At 34.2% G+C, this 26,948-nt stretch overlaps 1 protein-coding gene and 1 long non-coding RNA gene across 4 annotated transcripts in view; one reads left to right on the top strand and one right to left on the bottom strand.

Annotated features, from left to right (window-relative positions):
• LOC145242997 (uncharacterized) overlaps positions 1-26,269 on the bottom strand; it is an 84,340-nt gene extending 58,071 nt beyond the window's left edge. Inside the window, exon 1 of the long non-coding RNA XR_013862835.1 lies at positions 25,863-26,269. This is a non-coding gene — a long non-coding RNA (uncharacterized LOC145242997). The remainder of the gene's footprint in view (positions 1-25,862) is intronic.
• The window catches only part of LOC145242974 (protocadherin beta-15-like), a 444,195-nt gene that overhangs the window by 355,886 nt on the left and 61,361 nt on the right, over positions 1-26,948 (top strand). For all 3 annotated transcript variants that reach the window (XM_080106082.1, XM_080106081.1, XM_080106085.1), the window contains one exon: positions 428-560. In XM_080106082.1, the coding sequence (XP_079962208.1) occupies positions 428-560 (133 nt within the window). The remainder of the gene's footprint in view (positions 1-427; positions 561-26,948) is intronic.

The following is a 26,948-nucleotide window of genomic DNA, read 5'->3' as shown; positions in this document are numbered from 1 at the left end:
AGGCAACTGCCTTTTTGTGTATGAATTGGAAGATGATTTTAAGATGATGCGTTTTCCTTTTTTCTTTGTGTTTAGTGTGTGGGTGTGTGTGTAGTGTGTTTAGTGTGTGGGTGTGTGTTTAGTGGGTGTGGGTGTGGGGAGTAGAGGTGGTGTGCTTTTATTTTGTTGCCATTATGTATTTATTTTTTAAATATATTAAAATGTTCTGAAATGGTATATCTATTTTCCCTATTATATGAAGCACCTGATTAGTGTTAAGTATGAGCTGGCAGGACGGATGTCTGAAAACTCATTTGATCTTTTCATGACTATGCACAAAAAAATAAATAAATAAATAAATAAAAATAAAATATGTCTATAACACATTTTTTAAAAATATTTTTTTCATTTTTTTCTTTTTCTGGTGTTTGGACTCTGCTGTTCCCAGGAAATTGGGGGGACAACCTGTTGTGGTGAAGGAAAAAGACACAACCAGTGTAAAATTCTGTCGTCACAAATAGACAGCGAAGATGGCTGGAGTGATGGAGACACCACAATGGATAAAACCCACCAACTTCATGGTAAGATCATTTTAAAAAATTTTTTCATTAAGACATAAAAACACAAGGGTGCTTGTGCAGGATAATAGAATTTTGAATAAACACATTTCAGGTAAAAACATTACGTGCTCGTTTGAGCTCCAATCTATGGTCCTCTCTCGCCAAACTTTCACGAGAAACACTAGTCTAGCTGCAAACACTATGTCCCCCACTCTTTATCTGCGCCTAAACCTAATCGTAGATTCCATGAACAAAGTTTCTTTCTTAGAACTGCACACCTGTGGAACTCTCTTGCTTTTACCTGCTTTCCAGCTGACTATAATATGGCAGTCTTCAAGTCCAACTTAAACAAATTCTTGAGGAGCCGTTCCCTTAAGTAATCCAATTTACAAAACTTCCACTACTAACAATTACAACATTGTGCTATTGACCACTGAACGTTTATTAACCCTTATCCTCGATTGGCCTCTGGCCTTGATAAGTGGTGACTCGTTTGTAAAAAAAAAAAAAAAAAAAAAAACGTCCATGTCATGTTTAAATTAGTATAAATGGCAAAAATTATGAAAAATTATCCGGTAAAAGATTTGCTACATTTATTAAAAAAAAAAAAAAAAAAAAAAAAAAAAATGTACAGCTTAACAGTCGGACATTTTCTATTTTTCCAAGGAAACCAAAGGATATAAACGTCAGTTTGTAAATTATTCGTAAAATTTTAAATTATTTTACATTCAAACATGCAATTAATTCTATTTTTACTTGCCATTATTTTTCTACAGGGTAATTTTTCGTGATTTTTGGAATTTATACTAATTTCAACATGATTCATAAGTATGTAATAATGTTTTCACCTGAAATGCGTGGGTTTAAAGATTAACAATTTTTTATTTTTTTATTTTTACTAATTTCGATATGAAACGTATGTAATGTTTTCACCTGAAATGTGTTTGTTTGAAATTGGATTATACTGTACAAACACTAAAAGAAAAGTCGAATGTTAATTTTTGTTTACTTATTTTTTATATATATTTTTTAAATTTTTATTCGTTTTTCTTGTAAGCTATCAGAACTTAGTTGAATGCGCTCAATGTAGTGAAAATTTTCCAGTATACCCCCGCCTCTCCAAAAAAAAATAGTTCAGAATTACATAGTTAAGAATTTTTCATTAAAAAGAAAAAAAAAATTTTTTTATATATTTTTAAAATTTAATTAGAAAAAGAAAAAAAGGATGGAATACTGTTGCCATATCTGGGCAAGAGCTGCTAAAAACAGCCTATCCTGCCTTGACAGAGTACAAAATAGACTTCATGGCTTAGTGGGGGTTGCCCTTTTCTCTACCCTGCAACCTCTCTCCCACAGAAGAGACGTTGCGAGCCTATCCTTGTTTTATCGTTATTTCCATAGCAGGTGCTCGTCTGAACTCCAATCTCTGGCCCCCCTCGCCAATCTTTCACGAAAAACACCCGTCTAGCTGAATCCACTGTGAAAAATTTCCCCCACTCTATATCTGTGCCTAAATCAAAACGCGGATTCCATGAACAAAGCTTCTTTCTTAGAACTGCACGCCTGTGGAACTCTGTTCCGTCTGCCTGCTTCCCTCCGGACTACAACTTGGATATCTTCAAGTCCAATGTTAACAAATACTTAATGAACCGCTCCCTTAATTAAACGCTTCATCAAATCTCCACACTAACGTAATGTACTTGCAATAACCCTTATCCCTGAGTGGCTTCCGGGCCTTGATAAGTGGTGATCACTGTAAAAAAAAAAAAAAAAAAAAAAAAAAAAAAAAAAGGATTTGCTTGATTAAAATCGCGTTTGAAAAAAAAGAAAAAGTTTGTGCAGTGTAATAGATTTTGAAACGAACGTATTTCAGGTGAAAATATTACGTACTTATGTCGAAATTAGTATAAATTCTAAAAATTATGAAAAATGATCCAGTAGAAAAATAATTACAAGCTAAAATTAAATTTATCAGATGGTTTAATGTCGATAAGGTTTGAAAATCCAAGGGAGGTAACTGCAATTGATCATTGACATATCTGACTTATCTCCCTTGCTTTGAATTTAAATCTGTCAATATACAAAATGTCATTGGATGATTTTTGTAAAAAAGTAGATCTACTGGATCATTTTTCGTATTTCTTTTGGATTTAAGCTAATTTCGACATGACATGTAAGTACATTTTCACGTGAAATGCGTTTGCTTTAAAATCCACAATTCTTCACAAGCGCCAAAATAACTTTCACGTAAGTTTTGCGGCAGTTATAGCACAGTTTTTCTCGTCAATAACAAAGAACCTTCACAAACGTTTTGTACAAGATATTTTTTTCATACAGCCTATAGCCTTCGGGCTAGGATCAAAACGTAGTATCTGTAGAGTAAACTTTTGGGGTAATCTCCAAAAATACCGTTAGGGCTTACAACATGGCCGCCAGAAGAGTCACGTGATCCGCCGGATCACGTCGGATCACGTGACTCTTCTGGCGGCCATGTTGTAAGCCCTAACGGTATTTTTGGAGATTACCACTTTTGGAACCCACTCCAGCTAAGGTCGCCTTTTTATTTTTTTGAGAGAAAAGATTCTTCAAGATGACAACTCTCTACTTCCAAAAATTGTTTCTTCATCATAGAAGAGCTCCATTCCCTTTAACTCAATCCCGATTTCTTTTGCTCCCATTTAAGTCCCACCACCATTGCTTGCTTTCGTTTCTAAACAAACCTGAAAATAGAGGATGGTCTACTTTTAGAACAAGTTAAGGTTTTAATAACCTGCCCTTTATTTTATTTTCTTTGATTTTCTTTTTCTCCCCCCCCCCACTTCGCATCTTTTTTTTTTTTTCCTTTTTTTTTTTTTCATATGAAATTTTAAATATCTTTTATAAATAAAATTGATTCTAAACCAGTCAGGGATATTTTAAGTAGAGTAGAATAAATGGGTGCTTGTGCCGAATTTGAACCAGACGTAACTCAGTGAGTGGACAGTGAGTTAAACTCACTGTCCACTCAGCTTTGCTAAGAATATGACATCATGTGCTCGAGTTTCATTGTAATCTGACTAAGATGCCAATCAATGCATGGCAAATGGAGCAGACGATCTTTGGGGAAAATACTGAGGGGGGGGTTCAACAGAACAGCTGAGAGCTTAAAAAAAATATTCAGGAAAAAAAAAAAAAAAAAAGTTTACATTAGTTACAAAAATAAAAAACAAAAAAAAATAAATAAAATAAAATGAATATTACATGAAAAGCACATAAAAAGTGCTTTATTTTTAAACCTTTGTTAAAAAATATGAAAAAGACACAAAAAAATAGTTCTTTTATTAATTTTGTGTGAAAAAAAAATGGTTGAAAAATGAACAATACAACTTGTTTGTTTTCACAAAAATAAAACAAAAAATTGTTACGGTAGGTTGCTGTTTCTTTTTTTCATTTTTGTTATTTTTATTTATTTTTCTGGTGATTTTATTATTTTTAAACGCTTTAAGTATTTTTCTTAAGTAGCGTTGTTATACTTTGATAATCGGTGACGCTCAGCAAAAGCCGGCATGTTCCAAGCAAATCCGAGCAGCCAGCCAGTTACGTTTGGTTCGAATTCTGCACAACTACCAATAAATGTGGTATTGTGGCGGTTACTGTAGTGAAAGTGATAGACAAATAGTGAAAGAAATGAAAAGAAAAATGCACGAACATCTGAAAACGAGTAATTAAGACACATTTTTTATGTCTCTCTTGCACTTTGTTCACCGGGTATATTTATCAGGTAGATTTAGAAATTCTTTTTTTTTTTTTTCATGAGTCTGGTTACTCCTATAATTACTGGAATGATAGAGGTCTTCCTAAGATTCCAATTTCTTTTCATATTGTACATAAGATCTTGATATTTTGTTATTTTCCTCTCGGCTCTGTTTAACCCAGCATCACTGGAGACACAAGCTTCTAATAAGGTTGCTTCTTTCTTCTTTTTTATTTATTTTTTTAATTATGAAAACATGTTATATAAACAATAAAGAATTTAGAAGGAATTTTTTTTTGTTCATCCCGTTTTGGATCATTGATTCCATTTCTATGAAACTTTGGTTGCTACCATTTGGAACTTACTTTATCTCATGGATATATAAATTATTTATAGCGGTTGTAGCCAGACGAGTTTTTGTTGCAAATGCTTTACAGGGGAAGGGGGGCGGCGATTGGATTGGAGTTCCGTCGAGCACCTACCATAAAAATAACGATAGAGTAAAGAAACATTTGCAGCCTTACTGTACACACAATAACCCTTATCCCCGAGTGGCCCTTGGTCCGTGATAAGTGGTGAACTCCATGTGAAAAAAAAAAAGACAAGAGTTTAATGCAGCCAAGATCTCGAAAAATTTGTTCAAGGGACATAACTCATCTTATATACAAACAGATTTTTCATGGACAGAGAAAGACAATAAGCAGCCCCCCCCCCCTCACGCCTTACAATGGGTAGTTGTAATCTAAGAAAAAGAAGTGCTAAATTCGTGCCTAATAACTATAAATCAAGTTGAATGCAAATCCGATATTTCAATTTATAAATTGAAAAGTTATGTTCATATTTTGTCCCCCTTACAATCTTTAAAATATTCCTAAGAAACTGAAATTTGAAGGCTATTGATTGATTGATGTCGAATACCAATTATAAAAATTTAACAAATTTGACTAGGAACAAAGTGCAGTATCTGTTCTGATACTGCACTCCACCTTTTCTGTCCTCAATCAGGGGAGGAGAAACCCTTCAATACTGAAACAATTTTTATTTTCCTTCTTATCTAGAATGCCCCTTTTTTGGAGAAGGTAAATTTTCCCCCATATTAAAAACCGACCTTAGGAAAGCAAGTAAATATCGTAATTTTAATGCAGGGCTTCCACACCCTTTTCGCCCTCTATACTTAAAAATTTAAATAAAATAAATAATTTTTTAGTATTATTGTTGGTTTAGTTTTCCTTGCCTTTTTGTTTATAATTTCATATTTTCATAAACGCCCAGAATAGATATTCAGAAAAATGTCTTAAGTATCAAGGGAAATAACTCTTGTCTCTTTATCAGTAGGATGAATTCGTACTAAATAACAGCAAGCAGCGGTTTGCTCATCATAACTGCTGAGGAACTGCACCCCCATATTTACTGTTACTGATTATATATATATATATATATATATATATATATATATATATATATATATATAATTAGGGCTATGTGACAACATAATATTCTTTCCATTGTTGTGACTCAAATATATATCCGACCCAACACAGTCAATCAACAGAAACATAAGATATTAACGGATATATACTCAAAACAAGGAAAAGAATATGCTGTTGTCACAGCTCTAGTAATAATGCGTATTGTCAAAAAAAAAAAACAACAACAACAACAAAAAACAGTATTTAGACACGTGACATTATTTTTTGCACGTTTTAGCTGTATATACTACTGCACATATTTACTGATTGATGCAATTGTGTGCGTGTGTTCGCTCTACAGAAAAACACATGGGTGATCTATTTAGCTGAGGCTTAAATAGCAAAACAAATACGCATTTAGATATAAATTATTGTATTTTTTTACTTAATAATTTAATTTGTTTTTACTTTTAATTTATAATTAATATTTTTTTCTATGAAAATAATTTACAGGTTTTACAATTTCTATTGTACGTGGGTGGGGGGATAATTTTAAGATTTCAAAATTGATATTAGATCTAATAATGTTTTTCCTGTCTATTTAGAAAATGTGGTACTATTTATACATAACACGGGTGTGCATTCACTGTCAAACAATGACTGGAAAAAAATATGCTTCGCCAGTGTTTGCATTTAATTATTTTTTTAAATGTCATTCACTTCCCATTAATTCTCTCTCTCTCTCTCTATATATATATATATATATATATAGATAGATAGATAGATATCTGAAAATATACTTTATTTCCAAATAATATATGCCAATCCTTATTTAATAAGCTCAATGTAATTACAGAGCAATATAATGTATAAATGACAAAAGTCTATATTTCAAAGTTTATGATGTTGACCATCTCTCTCTCTTTTATTTTCACAATGTACAAAAATATGTGATTAAAGATTTATTCTGTATCTATAGTTAGATCTGTCTTGTACCCTGAGCACCTTTTAGTTAAGGACAAAATAGATTCATTGATTGATATAATTAAGTGAATGTTTTTGTGCTACGAAACAGATACTGTCAAGAATTGTAAATGTCAACTGAATTAAAGAATTGTAAGATGGTCAACATCATGAGATTTGGAATATAGACTTTTGTTTATATATATATATATATATATATATATTCACTAGCCAGGGTACTCGAACGTACAGCAAAGTCCCAACCTTAATGTGGAAACAACTGATTTCCACAATATAGGCCATTGAAACAAATATTGATCACTATTCTTTAGTATAACGATCTAGCACATACAATGTATTTATTAAAAATTTTTTTTTTTTTTTTTTTTACTTCCTTTCTACCGCAGGAAGTAGTGACACAAGGTCGGAAAGCGGGGTGTGCGAGTCAAGTCTGTGCTCCTAAAGGAAAAGCACTCTGACCTATTAAAAATTGCATTGGCAGCAGGTTGTCAGCATTCCTAATGGTAAAGGTTCCTCAGGCAACAAGCATTGAACTTACTCCCCCTAGAACTGAACAGGACATCAGACATTCCTCAATCAATAGGAAGAAAAAAAAAAAAAAAATTCAACAATCGCCTAAATCCTGTTGGCTTTGGTGTCAAGGGAAAACTTATTCTTTTAATCTTCACTCCAGGATGTTAGACACAAAGTCAAATGCAAGTTTGATGAAAAAGTTTCTGCGGAATGAACTGGATTCGGACTTAGCACATCCCGGTTGTCAGTCTGTACCGTTAACCGCTTAGTCAACGTCATCTCTAATGATAGCGTACGGCAAGATATGGGATAAAGAAGCATTGTTACCGTTACAAATCACGGGTAAAATAAGCAGTGATGTTGTCACAAACACCAACAACTAACCCGATATGCAGCAAAATCCCACCTCTTCACTGTAGAGATCCCAAGATGTTGGAAAGCTTTCTGCTCTAATAGTCTCTTTTCTTGAATTGCTAAACTTTGGAATTCCCTCCCTGTCTGCTGCTTCCTTGATTGTAGTAACATGCAGAAATTTAAATGCACTCTGAACAAATATCTCGCTTCTCTACTCCCTACATAGTATTCCTGTAAATATGATCCCAAATAGTAACTCCTTATGCCCAAGAAGCAATGTGAATTGTTTGGGTGAATAAAACTTAATTTTAATCATATTTACTTGTGGGCAGTTATCCCCATCTTTATAGTTTTTGTTTCACGTTGTTTCGCCAACTATTCCTCTGGCCTTCGCGAAGAACTATAAATAACTAAAAGATGAAGACAACAGTCCACAAATAAACAAATATACGAATTACTCATCTCTAAAGATTCCAATAATTAAAGACTTTTTACCATTTTATCCTATGCCTCCATTCTCATTTTATATCAACGTTATTAAGCCAGTTTTTTTTTCTATATTTGTATTTTATAAAATTCTGGCTCTTCTCTTCTGATGAGAAGCATTTAGTTTCGAAATGCCATGGTCTAAAGAGTTTTTTTTTTCTTAATTTTCCCCTTTACTTTTCTTTATTGTTCTGATGATATAATAAAAGTTATGTATGAATTTTATGCCTCATGTGAGATATATATATATATATATTCAGACAGCCTGGTCTGGTAGCACCAGTGGATTGATTATTTATAATTTCGGCATAATACGCCTTCTCCAGAATTTATTTTTTCAGTTTCCTGTTAATAACAGGAAAGATTCAGTAGTTAAGTTTTTTTTCTAATTCCTATAGTTAAAATTTCATAAAAATTTAAATTATCACAATTTTCATGAAGGTTTTTCAACCCTACCCTGGTACAAATAAAACATTTTAAAAAAGTGTGCCATCTTTCTTTTATCTTTCTTTCAACTAAAGTTCAAGTTTAAGTTTATTGCCCGTTTGACCTAATTTCAATGTTGTTTTTGAAACAATTACACCTAAGAATGAAGGAAATTGTATATTTTTGACCCTGCATCCACTAATCTTGTCCCTAGTAACCCCCAAGAGAATGTTGCATTTCTTTTTTTTACCATTGTGGTCATTTATAACAAAACGTTTTTATACGATGTGCTGGAAGAAAATTTCACATGCCTCCCCCCAGTGACTTAATCCACAATACATTATAATTTACATTGCACTGTAGAGAACCTATTATTAATTTTGAAATAATGGTTTGAATTAAAGTTTAAAATGCGAATGTCAGGTGTCATGGTTCAAATGTGTTCTAAACAGAAGCATTCTTGAATGTGCCCCTGTCATATCAAAGAACTTACTGTTGATTTTATATGCCTGGCCTTTCTGTTTGTGTGGCAATAAAACTTCTCAGATGCACTTGTGATATTAGGCTGTGTAAGGTGTTAACTTTAGGCAAAATCGGCTGTTCCTTCTTTCATCAGATTATTTCGATTATCAATATTAATCAAAGACATTTTTTTTTTCGATTATCATCGAAGACATTCTGATACAAAACCTATCTAAGAACACTACTAGATACATAAAGTACATTTGTGTGAAATTTCATAAAAATCGGTGCCACAGTTTCTGAACTCCGATACAGAAAGTTCCTTTTTATATAATAGTAGAGAGATAATATAGATAGATTCCTAAAAACAAGTCTATAACTCACTAAAGAAGGTGGGAATCAACCAAAATATTGTATTTATATTGTTTTCATTTATTGATAAAAAAAAATCTTAGAATCGAATTTGATTTTAAAATCGATTTGTTTTTTTTATTTCATGGTTCTTTTGAATGTAGAAATATTGGATCTGTTAAAGAAAAAAAAAAGCCCTAAATTATCCAACAATAACTTAGGTATACAGGATGACCCCCCCCCCCAAAAAAAAAACATTCATAGAATAGTTTATAAAATTCACTGAGGATATTGCCAAGGCTGATGCAAAGAAGGCAGGTTTCCTTCTACCGTACTAAAAAAAACTACTCACACCTGAAAATAATTTGCTTCTCTACAAATCCATTAATCGGCCATATATGGAGTATTATTGCCACATCTGGACTGGTAGGTCTGCCATTCGTCTCTCCTTCTTAGACAAGATCCCCAAAAGATTCTCAAATCTAAAAGGTCCTGCACTATTAGCCAAGCTCCAACCCCTGTCCCATCACTGCAATGTTGCATCCTTGTGACTGTTTTACAAGTACTTCAATAGAATGTACTCTGACGAACTCCTTGCAGTTGTGCCCCCTCGATGTATATTCTCCCTAACAAACAAGTTTAGTAAAAAAAAAAAATTTATGCCTTTACTATAGAGATCCTTAGATGTCGGAAAGCGTTCTACTCTAATGGTTTCTTCCTTCGGACTGTTAGGCTTTGGAATTCCCTCCCTTTTCCTCCGATTGTATTAACATGAAAAAATTTTAATCTAATGTGAGCAGACATTATGTTCATTCAATCATATAGTTCTGTCGACATGGTTCCAAATAGTGCCCCTTTAAGTCCAAGTGACACTTATCAAGGCCAAGAGGCCGCTCGAGGATAAGGGTTAAAGAGTGTACAGTAGAAATTGGACAATACAGTAATCCTTAGTGATGGAAATTCGGTAAATTTGTTAACTTATATGGAACGGCTCATCAAAAACTTGTTTACGTTAGACTTGAGGACAACCATATTGTAGTCAGCTGGAAAGCAGGAAAACAGAAGACAATTCCATAGGCGTGCAGTTCTAAGAAAAAAGTTTTGCTCATGGAATCTACGTTTAGGTTTAGGCACAGATAAAGAGTAGTTTGGTGCAAATAAACTGCAGTTCATGCAGGACTTGCCCAAGTTTCAGTGATGCTATGTTCAAAATGTGCACCTTTGCATTTCAAACACACCTGGGCATGGTGTGCAAGATTGTCAATAATTCTGTACACAATAAAAGCTAATAAAAGTCGAGCGCTTAATTGAAACTCAATTAACTCACAGGTGTTTAATAATTAATTAGAATAAATATATTCATTAAAAGCAACACGATTGTTTTGTCCGCCAACATTACAGTTCATTTAAAAAAAAAACGTTCATACAGTCAGCTTTCACGCAAATAATTTTGGATTTAATCACAAAATAATAATTAACGGCAGGTGTTAAATAGTAAATCAGAACGAATTATTTAAACAACAAATAAGGTGGACCAAATAGAGGTTCAGCACCTCAGTTATGTCTGCAGTTGAATAGAACGAGGTTTGCATGGCACCATATTTGAAGTAATATATACGAAATGTGGACAAATCAAAATATCATATTTTATTTTATGACCGGGCAAAGCTGGGCGCCCCCCCACCCACCCCCTAGTAATAATATAAGATAATTGCTTTAATGGAGTGGGAAAGGAACTCTCAGTAGTTTCAATGTGCAGCGGTTCTTGAAAGAGAGAAGTCAGTGAAACGTTATGCAAAAAAAAGGGAACATTCGACAAGAATAGGGGAGAAAAAATAGAACATTGCCATGGAATTTCCACAGGTTCTGATAATAAAGAAATGAAGCCCTTGTCTTCGAGATTGTTAAGCAGAGTAGAGTTTGGCGAGGGGTTGGGGTAACGCTACCCACGACAACGCCCACATATTGTCTACGCACAATGGTGAAGAAAAAATAGGTCCATTGATGGGAGTTAATGTTTAACTTTACCGTGTGCTACGGATTCAATTTCCTGTTCTGCTTGTCAATGTAGCGCTTCGTCTCTCAGAAACAATGCTGCTACCGTACTGGCTATCAAGTATCCTTGCACTGAACCAGCAGAGGAATCTGAACCAAACTTCATCTTCTATTATCATCATTTTGCGACCGCAGTAGAGATGGAGTTGGATAAACTCCACAATCTTTACACATGGTTGCTAATGTGTACTCACGTCATCACTACACGCATTGGAAAGCAAATGGACTGACCCGACTTTCTGCCTACATTCAGCGCCTCGGTAATCCCAAATAGTTACCCATGCGGTATTCTTTAAGCTCACCATTGCTCAAGTGATCTGACGAGAATCGGTGTGTCAACGTTATTGTGCAGTATATCTCCTAACAGATACAGTTATCTTGTCGGCATTTTTAAAGACGGACCCAGATAGCATTTTATCTCGCGTTTTTTTTTTTTAATTATTATTTACTAATATACAATTCCCTATTAAATCTAAAGTATTAAACGAACTTTTTAGAAATCCTATCTAAAATTTGCAAAATTAAAATCACCAATTGTCCGAAATTGAATGATTATCAACGTGTTCCAAACTTTCGAATAGTTTTATTGTCATTGAAATTGATGAAATCGTCCATTTTTCAATCAAATCGATTGATTGTCTACTTTACTGTACCGGGAGGAAGCTTCGGGTTTGTATTATTGGACACAGATTCGAAAAAGTTGTCAAAAAACCAAATATATAGCAAATAAATGTTATCAAAGGCAAGATAAGTTACTTTTCTACCAAACTCGATATATTTTTTGTGTTTTTATTCAATGTAACATGTTTATTCAGCTCGAAAAACATGTAGTGTTTACCGATGTATTGGAAAATTCAAAATGGCGCCCGGCTTTCTCTTTAACACGGTAAGTTTGGGAAAAGGTGTTATAAATAATAAACTAGACAAAATACTATTTAAAAACCACCGAAGATATGTCAACTTATGTCACGGTAACATATATTGAGCGAATTTCTAACAGTATTTTGTCTAGTTTATTATTTATAACACCTTTTCCCGAACTTATCGTGTTAAAGAGAGAGTCGGGCGCCATTTTGAATTTTCCAATATATCGGTAAACACTATGCTTTTCGAGCTGAATAAACATGTTACATTGAATAAAAACACGAAAATTATATTCAGTTTGGTAGAAAAGTAACTTATCTTGCCTTTGATAACATTTATTTGTTATATATTTGTTTTTTTACAACTTTTTCGAATCCATGTGTACAGTAATACAAACCTGAAGCTTCAATACCCTTTCCCCACAGTAACTTAGTTCATAATACGTTTAAAAAAAAAAATTATATTTGTATAAAGATTTGAATTAATATTTAAAATCCAAAATGGTTTAATCATAGTTTAATTGTGTTCTAAAAAGAAACATTAAGTTCGAACGCACCCCTGTCTTAGCAAAGAACTTACTGTTGATTTTATACGCGGGACCATTCAGCTTGTGCGGTGATAAAACTTCTCAAATGCAATTATGATGTTAGGTTGTATAAAGCATTAACTTTGGTGAGAATCTTGCTGGATTCGAGTGGCAAAAAGAGGGCCAAAACTGACTGGAAATAATGCAGAGTAAGCGGAGAGCACATACAGCGCCTGGAATTCCTAAATAGTCACCCATTTTAGTACTGACTAGGCTCAACGTTGCTTAACTTCGGTGATCTGACAGGAACTTGTGTATCAATGTGATTATGCAGTATATTTAAGATAATATTCATAGAAACCCACCTGCAAAATTAATAAACTTCCAAATCAACATCGGTAACATCTCACATCGCCATATTCGATTTCAATTTTTTTTTTTTTTTTTTTTACATAGGCGTCACCACTTATCAAGGCCGATAGGCCACTCAAGGATAAGGGTTAAAGAGTGTACAGTAGTCAAAAGGACAATATAGTAATCGATAGTAATAGAAGTTCGGTAAATTTGTTAACTTAAGTGGAACGGCTCATCAGAAACTTGTTCACGTTGGACTTGAAGACAACCATATTATAGACAGCTGGAAAGCAGGAAAACGGAAGACAATTCCACAGGCGTGCAGTTCTAAGAAAGAAGCTTTGATCATGGAAGCTATGTTTAGGTTTACGAAGGAACGTTCCAAAAGTAATACCTCTTATTTCTTCTATTCCGCCAGAATGGATCAAAGCATTGTTAGACTGAACTTATTCATTACCTGAAAGTTTCACCTCTCTGTTGCAGACATTGACGGTGTGAGACTACGAAAGCAAGCCCTGTCATGGACGTGCGTCAGAAGCAGAAATGCATCCATGAATTCCTCCATCCAGAAAATATTGAACCGATCAACATTTACCAGCGCAGGTTAAATGTTGATGCAGTTTATGTCAGCACAATTAGGAGACGGGTTCGTCAATTTCAGAATAGCAACAAAGATGTTAGTGACAAAGTGCATAGCAAAAAATCGAGGTAGTAATAATGCGGCAGTTCTTTTTTCTCTTCTGATTTTTAACTCAATTCTGGGAAGATTGTATTTTAAATTATTTTCTAACCGAGAGATTCATTTAAAGTACTGACGACGACATGGAAATATCGAAATGCTGATCGATTCACAGACTCCTTACAATGTTTATATAATTTAATTAATTATATATGATATACTAGCTGGGGAGGGGGGCGGCTTTGCCCGGTCGGAAAATACGCTTAAATATGATATTTTAATTTGTCCAGATTTCGTATATATTATTATAGAGTCGTGATTTCAAAAGTAAAAAGAAAAAAAGTATTTGGGTGCAATCAGCTAGAATTGAACCCGAAAGCATTCAAAGCTGGTGACGTTACCACTGTACCAACGTGACACGCATATGAACTGTATAAAAATTAAAAATAAACTAAGACGAATGTACAAAATGTATAACGATTTTCTTTTTTCAATTTTGATCCGTTTTTAACCTCTTAAAAACTATTTTAACTGACTAAAGACCCATAAATGAAAGGCCCATAAAAAGTCAATCATTTGAGGTCCTAGCGCCACTCTGCGACTTTTAGTTTCGGAAGAGATAGAGTTTGAAAATATGAAGACAGTTTTTTTTTATTAGATATTTTATATAGCTTTTATGGTTTAATTCAATGAACTGTTTTTTAAACATTAAAATTCGTTTGTTATCAAAACAAGTGAAATTTGAACTCGTCATACCAAGAATCGTGCTGACACACTGATTTCCGTTATATCAACGAAGTTAAGCAAGGTTGTGCCTGGTCAATACTAAATGGGTGACTACTTGGGAATACTAAGCGCTGTATGTAGGAGAACCTCGACATCTCCTACAAAAACTGCAGAAAAACTTAATATCATCATCATCTCACCTGACTGGGATATACAAGTAACTGGAGACCGCTTTTGAATTTAATATTCTCTTAACACTTTCTCCTGTGGAGGAAGTCAGTTCAACCCACCTAAGGTGAATGCCGTTGGCTGGCATACAGAATTTTCATTGCACACAGGTAACCTGTACACCATCTGCAGGTTACAGAGTTAACACGAATATTCCGATATTTCATTTGCCAGTCAGAATTCAATTAAAAAAGGTAAAAAATTAATCCACAGTTAAGACAGCAAAATCGATATAGACAAAAGAAACACGAACACAAAGATGCGGAAATGACAACATTTCTCGTAAGTGAATTAATTACTTATCGATTAATTATTACTCGATGCATTTTCTTTACCCCCACCCCCAACCCCAAAATTTCAGTTTACATTTCAACGGAAAGACGTTTTCGTTTTTCAAACTTTTCGAAAAAAAATTAACGTTTATGGCTTAAAACAGAGCTGATACCATTTACATTAGGAGTCAGGGGAAAGAAAATCTTGGTAGCGCTCTGAAGGCCTTTTTTTTTTGGGGGGGGGGTATTTTTACGACCTAAGCCAGCGTAATATAAACACCTTACCTCCCCATGTTAAGAACGGCTTTCAAAATAAACACCCCTAACCTCCACGTTAACCATTCTTAACATGGGGAGGTTGGGGGTGTTTATACTACACTGGGTTAATGAAAAAAAAAATACATAAGGTAATAACGTATTTTAATAAAAAAAATTTAAAAAAAAACCCAGTTACTTATGCACTTATGTTACCGTACTGAACGTTATTTAGAAAACCATTCTTAACATGAGGAGGGGAGGGTGTTTTGCACTGTACTTTCGCATAATTTAATAAAAAAGATATCGTAAGACTTGAGTTTAACTTGGAAATACTATTTTTTTTTTTAAATATCATGGTAACATAAGTGCATAAACACACAAAAAATGAATTAATACATAAAAAAAAGGTTACTGCTTACTTCAAACTACATACATCCAGATCCAGCCCGTCAGAGTTTTTAATCTGGCCCGCGGAGCGGAGCTGAAGCTCTTATGAAAAACGTAAAAATATCCAGGAAAATTTAAAAAAAATGCAAACGTGTGAAAATAATATGGCGATTTTTCTTTTTGTTCACAAATGATTAAAAAGGATGAGGTTTGGGAGACCCAATTTCGCTATGAAAATAAAGTTAAACAAAATAGTATAAAAAATATCCAGGTATTTTTTTTATTATTATTATTTTGGTCCGCGTAACTCTAAAAACTCAGTACTCCCCCTCCCAAACATTCGAAAACTTTGAAGAACCCAGGCTTAAACTATAGCTTTGGTTGTTGGTTGGTTGTTTTTGTTTTACGGCATATCAACCCTTTTCAGGTTATTTAATGCCGAATCCAGTGATTTTGAAGAAAATTGTTTTTAATAGAGTATATTTGTTTTTTGTTTTTTTGTTGTTGTTTTTTTGTTTTTGGGGTGCTAGTGCAGAGAGTGATCCGCGCTATTTTTTAAATCGTATTTCCAAGTTTAATTAAAGTTTTTTTTTTTTATTATTGAATTGTACCTATTTGCAATGCCTCCCCACGGGACAGAGTTAGACACCAGGGTCGTTTTTTAATGTGGAGAAAAGGTACAAAAATAAAAATTGTCTCAGTCGTGAAGGACTGATCCTCCACCGAAAGAGAACAAGAAATGGAAGTGCAGCAGCATCTGAAGAACAGATACTATACTTTGATCTTGACCAAAAGGCCAATTTTATTCAATTGTAAGGTTGAAGTATAGAATAGGTAAAAAACACCCTCCTCTCCCCATGTTAAGAATGGCTTTTTAAATAACGTTATTATTTACGTCCGGATCACTCTCTGCTGCACTAGTATCGTTTTTAAGTCGGTTTCTATTTAACCCATAGTTGGGACCCTAACAGGTACTACTAGTCCGGGTCAGAGTGGACCTGGGAGCAATGGCAAAGGATGGCTCCACATTCCTCAAAGCCCGCAAGCAGGGGCCTAACCATCGGATATAGTTTAAGGACCTATAGCTTTGGCATGGCATCATAGATTTATTGTTTACGTCATGCTTCAAAACAGGAATTCAAATATAAGCGATAATAAATAAATGGGCAAACAGCGTTGGAAATTATTTTAAAAGTTCAAAAGAATTAAAAAAATTTTTATTACATTTTCACCCCAAACAAGGCACGTTGCCACTTTGATGTAGGGGGCTGCTATCGGGGACCTAAGTTGCAGGGGTACTATGTAGGGAGTTTAGCAGCAAGATGTCTGTTCACATTACACTTGAACTTCTGCATGTCAGTACAAGTTGAGGGAAGCAGGAAACTGGAAAAGAATCCCAAAGTCTAACAGTTCACGGGAAGAAGGTATTAGAGTAGAAGGTCTTCTTACATCTATGAGATCACTACTGTGAGGGGTGGGACTTCACTACTTGTCGGGTTTGTCGGGGGTATTTTTGTCGAGGAGGCACAAGGGCTTGTAGTCCGTCAGAACATTCACCATTTAAATACTTGTAAAACAGGCAGAGGGATGCAATATTTCGTCGATGGGACAGAGGCTGAAGCTTAGATGATAGTTCAGGATCTATCAAGTTGGCGACTCTCTTTTGAACACTGTCCAGGAGCGAGAGACTAGTAGCAGATGCATCAGCCCAAATATGACAGCAGTACTCCATACATGGGCGAATGGTGGCTTTGTAGAGGTACATGATACTTTCAGGCGTAAGTAACTTTCTAGCATGGTAGAGAGAGCCCACCTTCTTTGCAGCAGCCTTGGCAATGATTTCGATGTATTTATTCCAACTCATGTTTCCTGTGAACGCTAAGCCAAGAAGTTTGAACAAAGTCCTTTCAGGTAATGTATCTTTAGCCATAGCTATTGGTGGTTGAGAAGGTTTCTTGTAATTATTAAAGGAAACGGGCTTTGTCTTGGCAGCGTTGAACATTACCATCCATTTATGACCCCATTCCACTACAGACTGAAGGTCTTCCTCTAGGGTTTCGGCCATTACCTTAGATATGTGCTCATTAGTTTTACCCTATAAAGCATGGTGTCGCCGGCAAATATACCCATCTCAGAGACAATTTTATCAGGTAAGTCATTTATGAATATCAGAAACAACAATGGTCCAAGGATCGATCCCTGAGGTACACCCGCATTTATATCAAATTTTTGGACGTACGCTCATCGAGGACAGCCTACTATCAAAAAAAAAAAAAAAAAAAATGCTCCTCTGAGATTGCTCCAGTCCTCTCCAAACTCGTCAACAAATGCCTTAACGAATCTTGCTTTCCTGATTGCTGGAAAACTGCTGTGATACCAGTTTACATCAATTCTGGCGAAAGAATTGACCCATTAAATTATCGCCCAATTAGCCTCCTCCCTCTTTTCGCCAAAATATTTGAGTCCATAATTAATCAAGCTCTAGTCCACCACCTTACACTTGCTAAACTTCTCTCCTACCATCAACATGGATTTAGGCAGCCCATTCTACTGCAGATATCCTAACTGTAATCTCTGAACGTATATACCATGCACTGGCAAATTGTTCATCTAGAAAACCAATTTAGGTTAAACTCTTCGGGTTGAAAAGATTTTACGCCCAATTTTTCCGCGGACAAATAACCTGAAGTCCTACCTAACTAATATTCCTGGTGAATCAAGCGCAAAAGAGATCCAGACAATTGCACTTAAAGGAACAACGAGGATACTAAAAAGAGCTCTCGGCTGGTTTCAATAAAAAGCAGGGCAATGTTGGCAGCTGGTTTGGCTGCCCCATACCCAGCATTACAATCTTCAAAGGAAGAAAATTTTAACTGGTTTGCGTGCGCACATGCTTGTCGGAACAAATTTTCTTTCTGTATATTCGGTTTAATTTATTAAAGTTCGGGTGGACGACAAAAGAAAAAAAAATGTATTCCTTTAGGAATACCGTAGCTATTGTGTATTAGGTAAAAAAAATTACCACAAATTACGCAAATTTATCCAGTATTTTTGGTGAAACAATTTAAAAAAAATCAAAACTAACGTTATCGGTTAAATTGTTCGGTATCCATTTTCGGCCTTCATTAAGCCCAATGGACATAACTAACTTTAATTCAAACAAAGAAAGAGTCAACATCCCTCCTTCCCATATTGGAAATGACTTTAATTTGCGCAGGGGTATAGTAGGAAAAAAAAAAAAAAAAAAAAGGTACTCATGCAGAGAGTGGTCCGTGCTGAAATAATAACATTTTAAAAGCCATTCTTGGGGAGGGGAGGGTGTTTTGTACCTATTCTGTACTTTAACCTTACAATTGAATTTAAAAAAAAAAAAAAAAAACTTTAATTAAACTTGGAAATACGATTTAAAAAATAGCGCGGATCACTCTCTGCATTAGCACCAAAAATAAATAAATAAATAATAAAAATTTTTAAAAATAAATAAAATAAAAAATGAATTTGCGTAAATTGAGTTTTTTCTTTTTTTATTTTGCATAACCGATAAGTCTATAAATTCTTTTGCGCAATCTTTTTTCGATATTGGGGTTAATCTAGAGAAGTGCCATGCTTTCCTATTTCGAATTACTGTTTACTTATAAAAACATTTCTTTAAACGCATTTAATTACAATTTTGAAGTTTTTTTTTTTTTACAAAGGCATCACCACATTATCAAGGCCCAGAGGCCACTCAAGGATAAGGGTTAAAGAGTGTACAGTAGAAGTTGGTCAATATAGTAATCATTAGTAATGAAAATTTGGTAAATTTAATAACTTATATGGAACGGCTCATCAAGAACTTATTTACTTTAGACTTGAACAAAACCATATTGTAGTCAGCCGGAAAGCAGGAAAACGGAAGACAATTCCACAGGCGTGCAGTTCTAAGAAAGAAGCTTTGTTCATGGAATCTACGTTTAGGTTTAGGCACAGATAAAGAGTGGGGGAAATTATTGATAGTGTTTACAGCTAGACGAGTGTTTCTTGTGAAAGTTTGGCGAGGGGGGACCATAGATTGAAGCTCAGTTGAACACTTTCCATGAAAATAACGATACATCAGAGACAAACTCGCAACATCTCTTCTGTGAGATAGAGGTTGCAAGGAGGAGAAAAGGACATCTCCTACGAGGCTACGAAGTCTATTTTGAACTCTATCAAGGCAGGACAAGTTCTTTCTAGCAGCTCCTGCCCAGATGTGGCAACAGTATTCCATCCTTGGACGTACCTGGCTCTTATATAGATAGAGAATAGCATCAGCAGTGAGATATCTACTGGATCGATAGAAAGATCCCACCATTTTTCCAGCGGCCTTGGCAACAGATTTGATATACGTGTTCCATTTAAGATCAGGAGTAATGGTCAAGCCCAGAAGCTTGTCAAAACTTGAGGCCTCCTGAAGACGAGAGCCATTCATTTCAATTGATGACAAATGTGGATTAGAATGTTGATGATGTAAAGAGAGAAGCTTGGTTTTAGATGCATTAAAAGTAACCAGCCACTCCTTTCCCCATTGTACTACGTGCTCAAGATCAGAGGAGAGAGAATTGGAGAGAACTTGCTCGTTTACTGTCTTAGATGTGGTACCATAAATGGTAGTGTCGTCAGCATAAATGTCTACAAATGATGTAAGGATATGATTTGGAAGATCATTAATGTAGATCAGGAAAAGAGTTGGGCCCAGGATGGATCCCTGAGGGACACCGGCATTAATATTGTGAGCTTCTGATTTTTGCCCCTCAACTACTACTCTTATGAATCTATCAGAAAGAAATGATTTAATAATTGAGAAGACTTTTCCAGCTATACCATAGCTAGCGATCTTATGAAGTAAACCTTTATGCCATACCCTATCAAAGGCTTTAGATATGTCAAGAGCAATTGCCCTAGAAAGATTGCCACCGTCGAGAGATTTGCTAATCCTATGCGATATAACTGTAAGGACATCTGCTGTAGATCTAGCAGAACGGAAACCATATTGAGTGTCACTAAGAAGGTTATTTTTGTTGAGATGTTTGATTACTTCTGTATTTAATACAGATTCTAGCAACTTACTCATGACGCACAGGAGACTTATTGGCCTGTACTGAGAGGGGGATGAGCGATCACCTGAATTCTTAAATACAGGGCATACTGATGAGATTTTCCAGGGAGATGGGAAACTATTCTCCTTAAGACAACGTTTAAACAGTTTTGTAAGTATGGGCGCTAGTTCAGGTTGAAGTTTTTTGAGTACTATAATTGGAATACCATCAGGGCCAGTTGCTTTACTGGAATCAAGGTTTTTGATTAGCTTGGCAACATCACGTACAGATATACGTATATCACATAGCGTGTTTTCTGATACAAGAGGAAATATTGGGGGTTGGCGGTCTTGGTCGCAAAGGGTAGAATTAGCTGCAAAGTTCTTGACAAAGAGTTTGGCTTTGTCTGATGCTGACGAGATTACCTCAGATCCATTGATAATAGTTGGGATGGAGCACACGCTTCTGTTCAGGATTCTGTTTGCTATTTGCCAAAACTGGTGGGAACCAAGCCGCTGCTCAGCTACTTTGGACTTAACAGATTGAGCATACAACTCTCTTGCGTTCCTTATTACTTTCTTACAATGGTTGCTGGCAGTCCTGAAAACGGCTTTAGTTTCCATACATCTATTACGTTTGAAGCAGTGGAAAAAGTGATTTCTGTGCGCAATGGCAGCAGCACATTCTGGAGAGAACCATGGCTGGCTGTTAGGTTTTTGCTGAAAATTTTTAGAGGGTATGAAATGGTCAATACCTACAATTAACCATTCAGTTAGGTCTAATACTATAGAGGACACATCCTTTTTAAATATGGAATGCAGAGGTAGATCAGTTATAAATGTACGGAAGCTATCCCAGTCAGCCTTAGTGTATCGATATACTGTACGATGAAGAGGTACGTCTGGGGACTTATTACATTTCATTTTTATCTTAATTGATACAACAGAGTGGTCGGAAGATCCAAGAGGCGACAGAACAGAAACTGAACATAGTTCAGGGCAAGTTGTGAGAAAAAGGTCTAGTAGGCTCGCATACTGGCCGTCATTATCGGGCACACGGGTAGGTTCCTGAACAATCTGAGTGAGGTCATAGGCAATGGAGAAATCATGACAGAACCTCCCCTCATCATCGGTCTTGTTTGAGTGGGTCAACCATTCGACGTTGTGAACATTGAAGTCTCCACATACGTGAATGTTAGCTGAAGGATAAGTAGAAAGGACTTGGTCAATTTTCTCAGATATGCTTTGAAAGATAGTAACTCCGCTGTTGTGGGGGCGATAGAGAGTAAATATAAATGCAGTAGTGTGAGCTAAAGCAACCCGGAAGCACATATAAGGTAAGTTAGGATCTTCCCTGGAGATGTCCCTCCCACATGGAAAGCTATCTTTAATATAGGCACATATTCCATGCCCATGGCGATCTTGGGGGTCAGATTTAGAAGTTAAGTTAGAGTATCCTGTAATTGCAAACTCATCAAGGGAAATAGCCTGTCCAATGCCAGTTTCACTTAAAAATAAAAGTACAAAATGAATTTTTAAAATCGACATTTAAATTTGGATTTGGAAAAAAAAAAAACGAAAAAAAAAAAACGGTGCTAATGCAGAGAGATCCACGCTATTTTTTAAATCGTATTTCTACGTTTAATTAAAGTTTTATGCTTTTTTTTAATTCAATTGTAAGGTTAAAGTACAGAATAGGTACAAAACACCCTCCCTCATGTTAAGAATGTTTTTTTTTTAAAATAATAACGTTATTATTTCAGCACGGATCACTCTCTGCATGAGTACAAAAAAAAAAAAAAAAAAAAAACGGCGATTGTGCACTATAGTACATAAAAAGTGTACAAAAAAGGGTTTGTATTACTGTACACATAGATTCGAAAAAGTTGTCAAAAAACAAATATATAACAAATAAATGTTATCAAAGGCAAGATAAGTTACTTTTCTACCAAACTGAATATAATTTTCGTGTTTTTATTCAATGTAACATGTTTATTCAGCTCGAAAAACATGCAGTGTTTACCGATGTATTGGAAAATTCAAAATGGCGGCCGAATCTCTCTTAAACACGGTAAGTTCGGGAAAAGGTGTTATAAATAATAAACTAGACAAAATACTGTTAGAAATTCGCTCAATATATATTACCGTGACATAGGTTGACATATATTCGGTGTTTTTTTAAATAGTATTTTGTCTAGTTTATTATTTATAACACCTTTTCTCGAACTTACCGTGTTTAAGAGAGAGTCGGCCGCCATTTTGAATTGTCTAATACATCGGTAAACACTGCATGTTTTTCGAGCTGAATAAACGTGTTACATTGAATAAAAACACAAAAAATATATCGAGTTTGGTAGAAAAGTAACTTATCTTGCCTTTGATAACATTTATTTGTTATATATTTGTTTTTTGACAATTTTTTCAAATCTATGTAATACAGACCCCACTTGGGTTACCGTGCTGAAATAATAACCTTATTTTGAAAGCCATTCTTAATATGGGGAGGGAAAGGTGTTTTGCAATCATTCTCTACTTCCATCTAACAATTTAATAAAGATATCGTGAGACTTGAATTTAACCTCAAAATAACGCTATTTAAAAGTAACGCGGTAACAAAAGTGCATAAGTGACTAACTTTTAGCATTTAGCCCCAAAAGACTCAGGAGACGTCAAATCCTGGTGAAAATTTTCATGTTTTTTACGGATTGTGAGATTTATTAGTAAACATTTGTTACCGTTGCTTTCACTTGATAAGCCAGCGTGCTTTTTCAGATGGACGACAATTTTGTCGAGACTTGCTCATGAAGTTTAAGCTTAAGATATTAAAAAGGTTTACTTTTGGCAACCACCCTCGGACTTAGACTTGCTGTCCCACTTAAACGCCTTAAAAAAAAAACAAACAAAAAAAAAAACGAACTAACGCCATCATTGCCCCCCCCCTTATTTAGCCCCCAATTAAAATTTAAATTAGAATTCAGCACCATGCAAAACTGCTAAATAGACATACAGAAAATTTTGGGACAAATATGGTAAAATAGTTCCAGAAATGGAGTGTTTTTATTAGCCCTAAAAGAGCCCCGAGACACACCCAAAAGTTATCGCGAAGTATAGAAAAACAATTATATAGAAATCAGTTAGTTACAACTTTTCAGAAAGTTTTATAAAAATCTAAGGCATCAATTTTTTTTAATAAGCACAAAAGTGTCAATTTTAGTCATTTATCACGAAAAGCACCCCTAGGGGACAACCGGAGTTTTCCCGGAAAATCCGTCCGGTTACTTTTCTTTAGTCATATCATGTTTAATGTTTGTGCAAAATTTAAAAAAAAAAAAAAAATCCAAAGTGTAGTATTTGAGAAAAGTGCAGACGGACGAACGGACAAGGGTGAATTTACAGGTCCCTCCTCCTTTTGTCGGGGACCAAAAATAGCGTGGATCAATAAGTACATTAGCACCAAAAATAATTAAAAATCTGGAGTGTACGGAAGAAAAGGGGGGGGGGTACTTGTTCGGTTTAATCAAGACCTTAAAAAATGAAAATATCGAAAAAAGATTATATTGTACGTATCCGTTTTGGACTGAAGATCTCCGAAAAAAAAAAAAAAAAAAAAAAGTTTCATTTAATTCGATAGAGTAGTTTTTTTTTTTTTACAGCGGAAAAACACGTTCTTATGAGAGCGCGTTGAAGTCAGCCATTATGGAATTTGTTAAACACACCAGGGGGAGATAACTCCAGTTAAAGCGCCGACACTCCCTCCCCATCTTTAATGCTAGCTTTTCTTCGTAAAAATTGAACCTTTTGCTCGGTATCATAAATTGTTTTTTTCCCTAAAAAAAAAAAAAAAAAAAAAAAACTACTTCATGAAGTTAAGTGAAATTTTTGGTGCTAATGCACTTATTGATCCGCGCTATTTTTTTAAATCGTATCTCCAAATTTAATTAAAGTTTTATGTTGTTTTTTTTTTTTTAATTCAATTGTAAGGTTAAAGTACAGAATAGGTACAAAACACCCTCCCTTCCCCATGTTAAGAATGGCTTTTTTAAATAACGTTATTGGTAAATCTTTAGATTAGGTCCACCTCCACAATTATCTTTTAAATGACGACTTTTCAGGTTTTCGACTATGCTGAATACGGAAATCGCATTGAAATTTTACAGAAATAAGTAGTTATCGAGATATAAAAAGTTGTATTATGCATTGTATTCTTTGGCGGCCATCTTTTTTACGCGCGTGCCATAAACAAATGTACGCGCGTAACAAAGATGGTCGCCAAAGAATGCAATGTATAAAACAACTTTTTATATCTCGATAACTACTTATTTCTGCAAAATTTCAATGCGAATTTCGTATTCAACAGAGTCGGAAACCTTTACAAGTCGTCATTTAAAAGATAATTGTGGAGGTGGACCTAATCTAAAAAAAATACCACGGATCAATAAGTGCATGAGTACCAAATTATTTTTTTTTAGAACTTCATTCCATAACGGATACGTACAATATGTGGAATGGAAAATTTATTTTTTTCGATATTTTCATTTTTTAATATCTTGATTAAATTGCACAAGTACCAAAAAGAAGTTTATTTAACAATATCGTTGCTATTACCAAATTTTGGTAAATTCAGAAAAAAAAAAAAGTTTCATTAAAACAAGCTGAGCATGCGGGGCCCTTCTTCACGAGTGAAAAATTTATATTCACCATGACTAATGTTTGTGTAAAATTTAAAAAAAATAAAAAAAAACAATCAAGGAATGGTAAAGTTTCGAGTCAGTGCCAGAAATTGTTAAAGTAGTTCATGATTGGACAGCGGTGGAAAAAAAAAAAAAAGAGCTGTAAAAGTTTCCCCAAAAATGATTTTTCAAATCAAACTGCTTCAACCATTTCCGGGACAAATTCATGCTTATCCGTCGATAGTTTACACTCATCTGGGTCCCCATTCCTCACTCAAAGTTAATTCACATACGAAAAAAAATATAATTTTAAAATAATAAAATACTGTTGCCAAATTTTCGTTTGAAAAAAAGCATATTACGATTTTAACGAAAACAAAATATACATGCAAACGAACATTTTCCTCAGCTCTTATAAAATTTTACAATATTGCATTTATGAAATGGTCTGTTATTTTCGAAGAAAAGAAGTAGTTGACCTATGATCATAGAAATTTACCATGAATAAAATAATAAAAAACGCAACTTACCTTATGTCAAAGCGTTTTGAAGTTGAAGGTTATTATTAAGTCGGCCATTTTGTAACTTCCATCAATATAAGTTTAGCCAAAACAGAACAGCCATGTTGAAAATTCAAAATGGCTTCCAACATATCGATTATAAATTCTTTACTATTAAATTATATTACGCGTTTTTTTTTTCTCTCAAAAATTGCATTAAATATAATAGTTTTATGCAAAAAGTTATCTTGACGTGGGATCGATCGTATATTTTCGACTTCACTAAAATTAATATTAAACATTTTTTCCTCTCACTCATTCAGCGGATTAATTTCTGCATAACGGAAATTTTGAGTAAACTATTTCCTGGCTATGTCCAAAAATTCAGTACGCAAAGTAAAGACGCCGGAAGTGGACTCTGTTTAACTAAACATGAAACGAAATACGAAACCATATGGAAATAATTTATTTCAAAAAATTATTTTAGTTTTAATACTTCTTGTGTTATCATAAAACAAAAAAAATAATAAACTTCATTTTTTACATTTCTATAAGTAATTTTTGCTTGTTTTGACACTTTTGTTATCACGAAAAAAAAAACTAATTAGAATTTTAATTATTTACACTTCTATAAATGGTGTCTCTTTGAAATAATATATTTATGTCTTTCACAAATTTTATCATAAAATTTGTCAAATAATGTATGAAAGCTTTTTAACTCTTTTTGTTTGTTATAAAAAAAACCCAACTTATTTTAAACATTTGTATAAAAAAAGTTACTTCAAATGAATAAATGGAATTTTGTCATAAATAATGTATTATTTTATTTTAATGAAATATTTCAATATGAAAATATTTTAAATATTAAAAAATATATTTATAGAAATGTAAAAATTAAAAGTTTATTATTTTTTTTTATTGTTTCATGTTAAAACAAGAAGTGGTTCCATATAGTTTCGTATTTCGTTTCATGCTTAGTGATTTCTATTCCACATTTAAAGAAACTGAGTCTACTTCCGAAGTCTTAAATTTGTGTTGGTGACCTTTCTTATATATATATATATATATATATATATATATATATATATAAGCGCATGCTCATCATCTTGAGTTGAG

This window comes from Euprymna scolopes, chromosome 21 (assembly GCF_053919585.1).
Source record: "Euprymna scolopes isolate OS-2025 chromosome 21, ASM5391958v1, whole genome shotgun sequence".
NCBI classification, from domain to species: domain Eukaryota; kingdom Metazoa; phylum Mollusca; class Cephalopoda; order Sepiida; family Sepiolidae; genus Euprymna; species Euprymna scolopes.
This window is presented reverse-complemented; position numbering and strand designations above follow the sequence as displayed.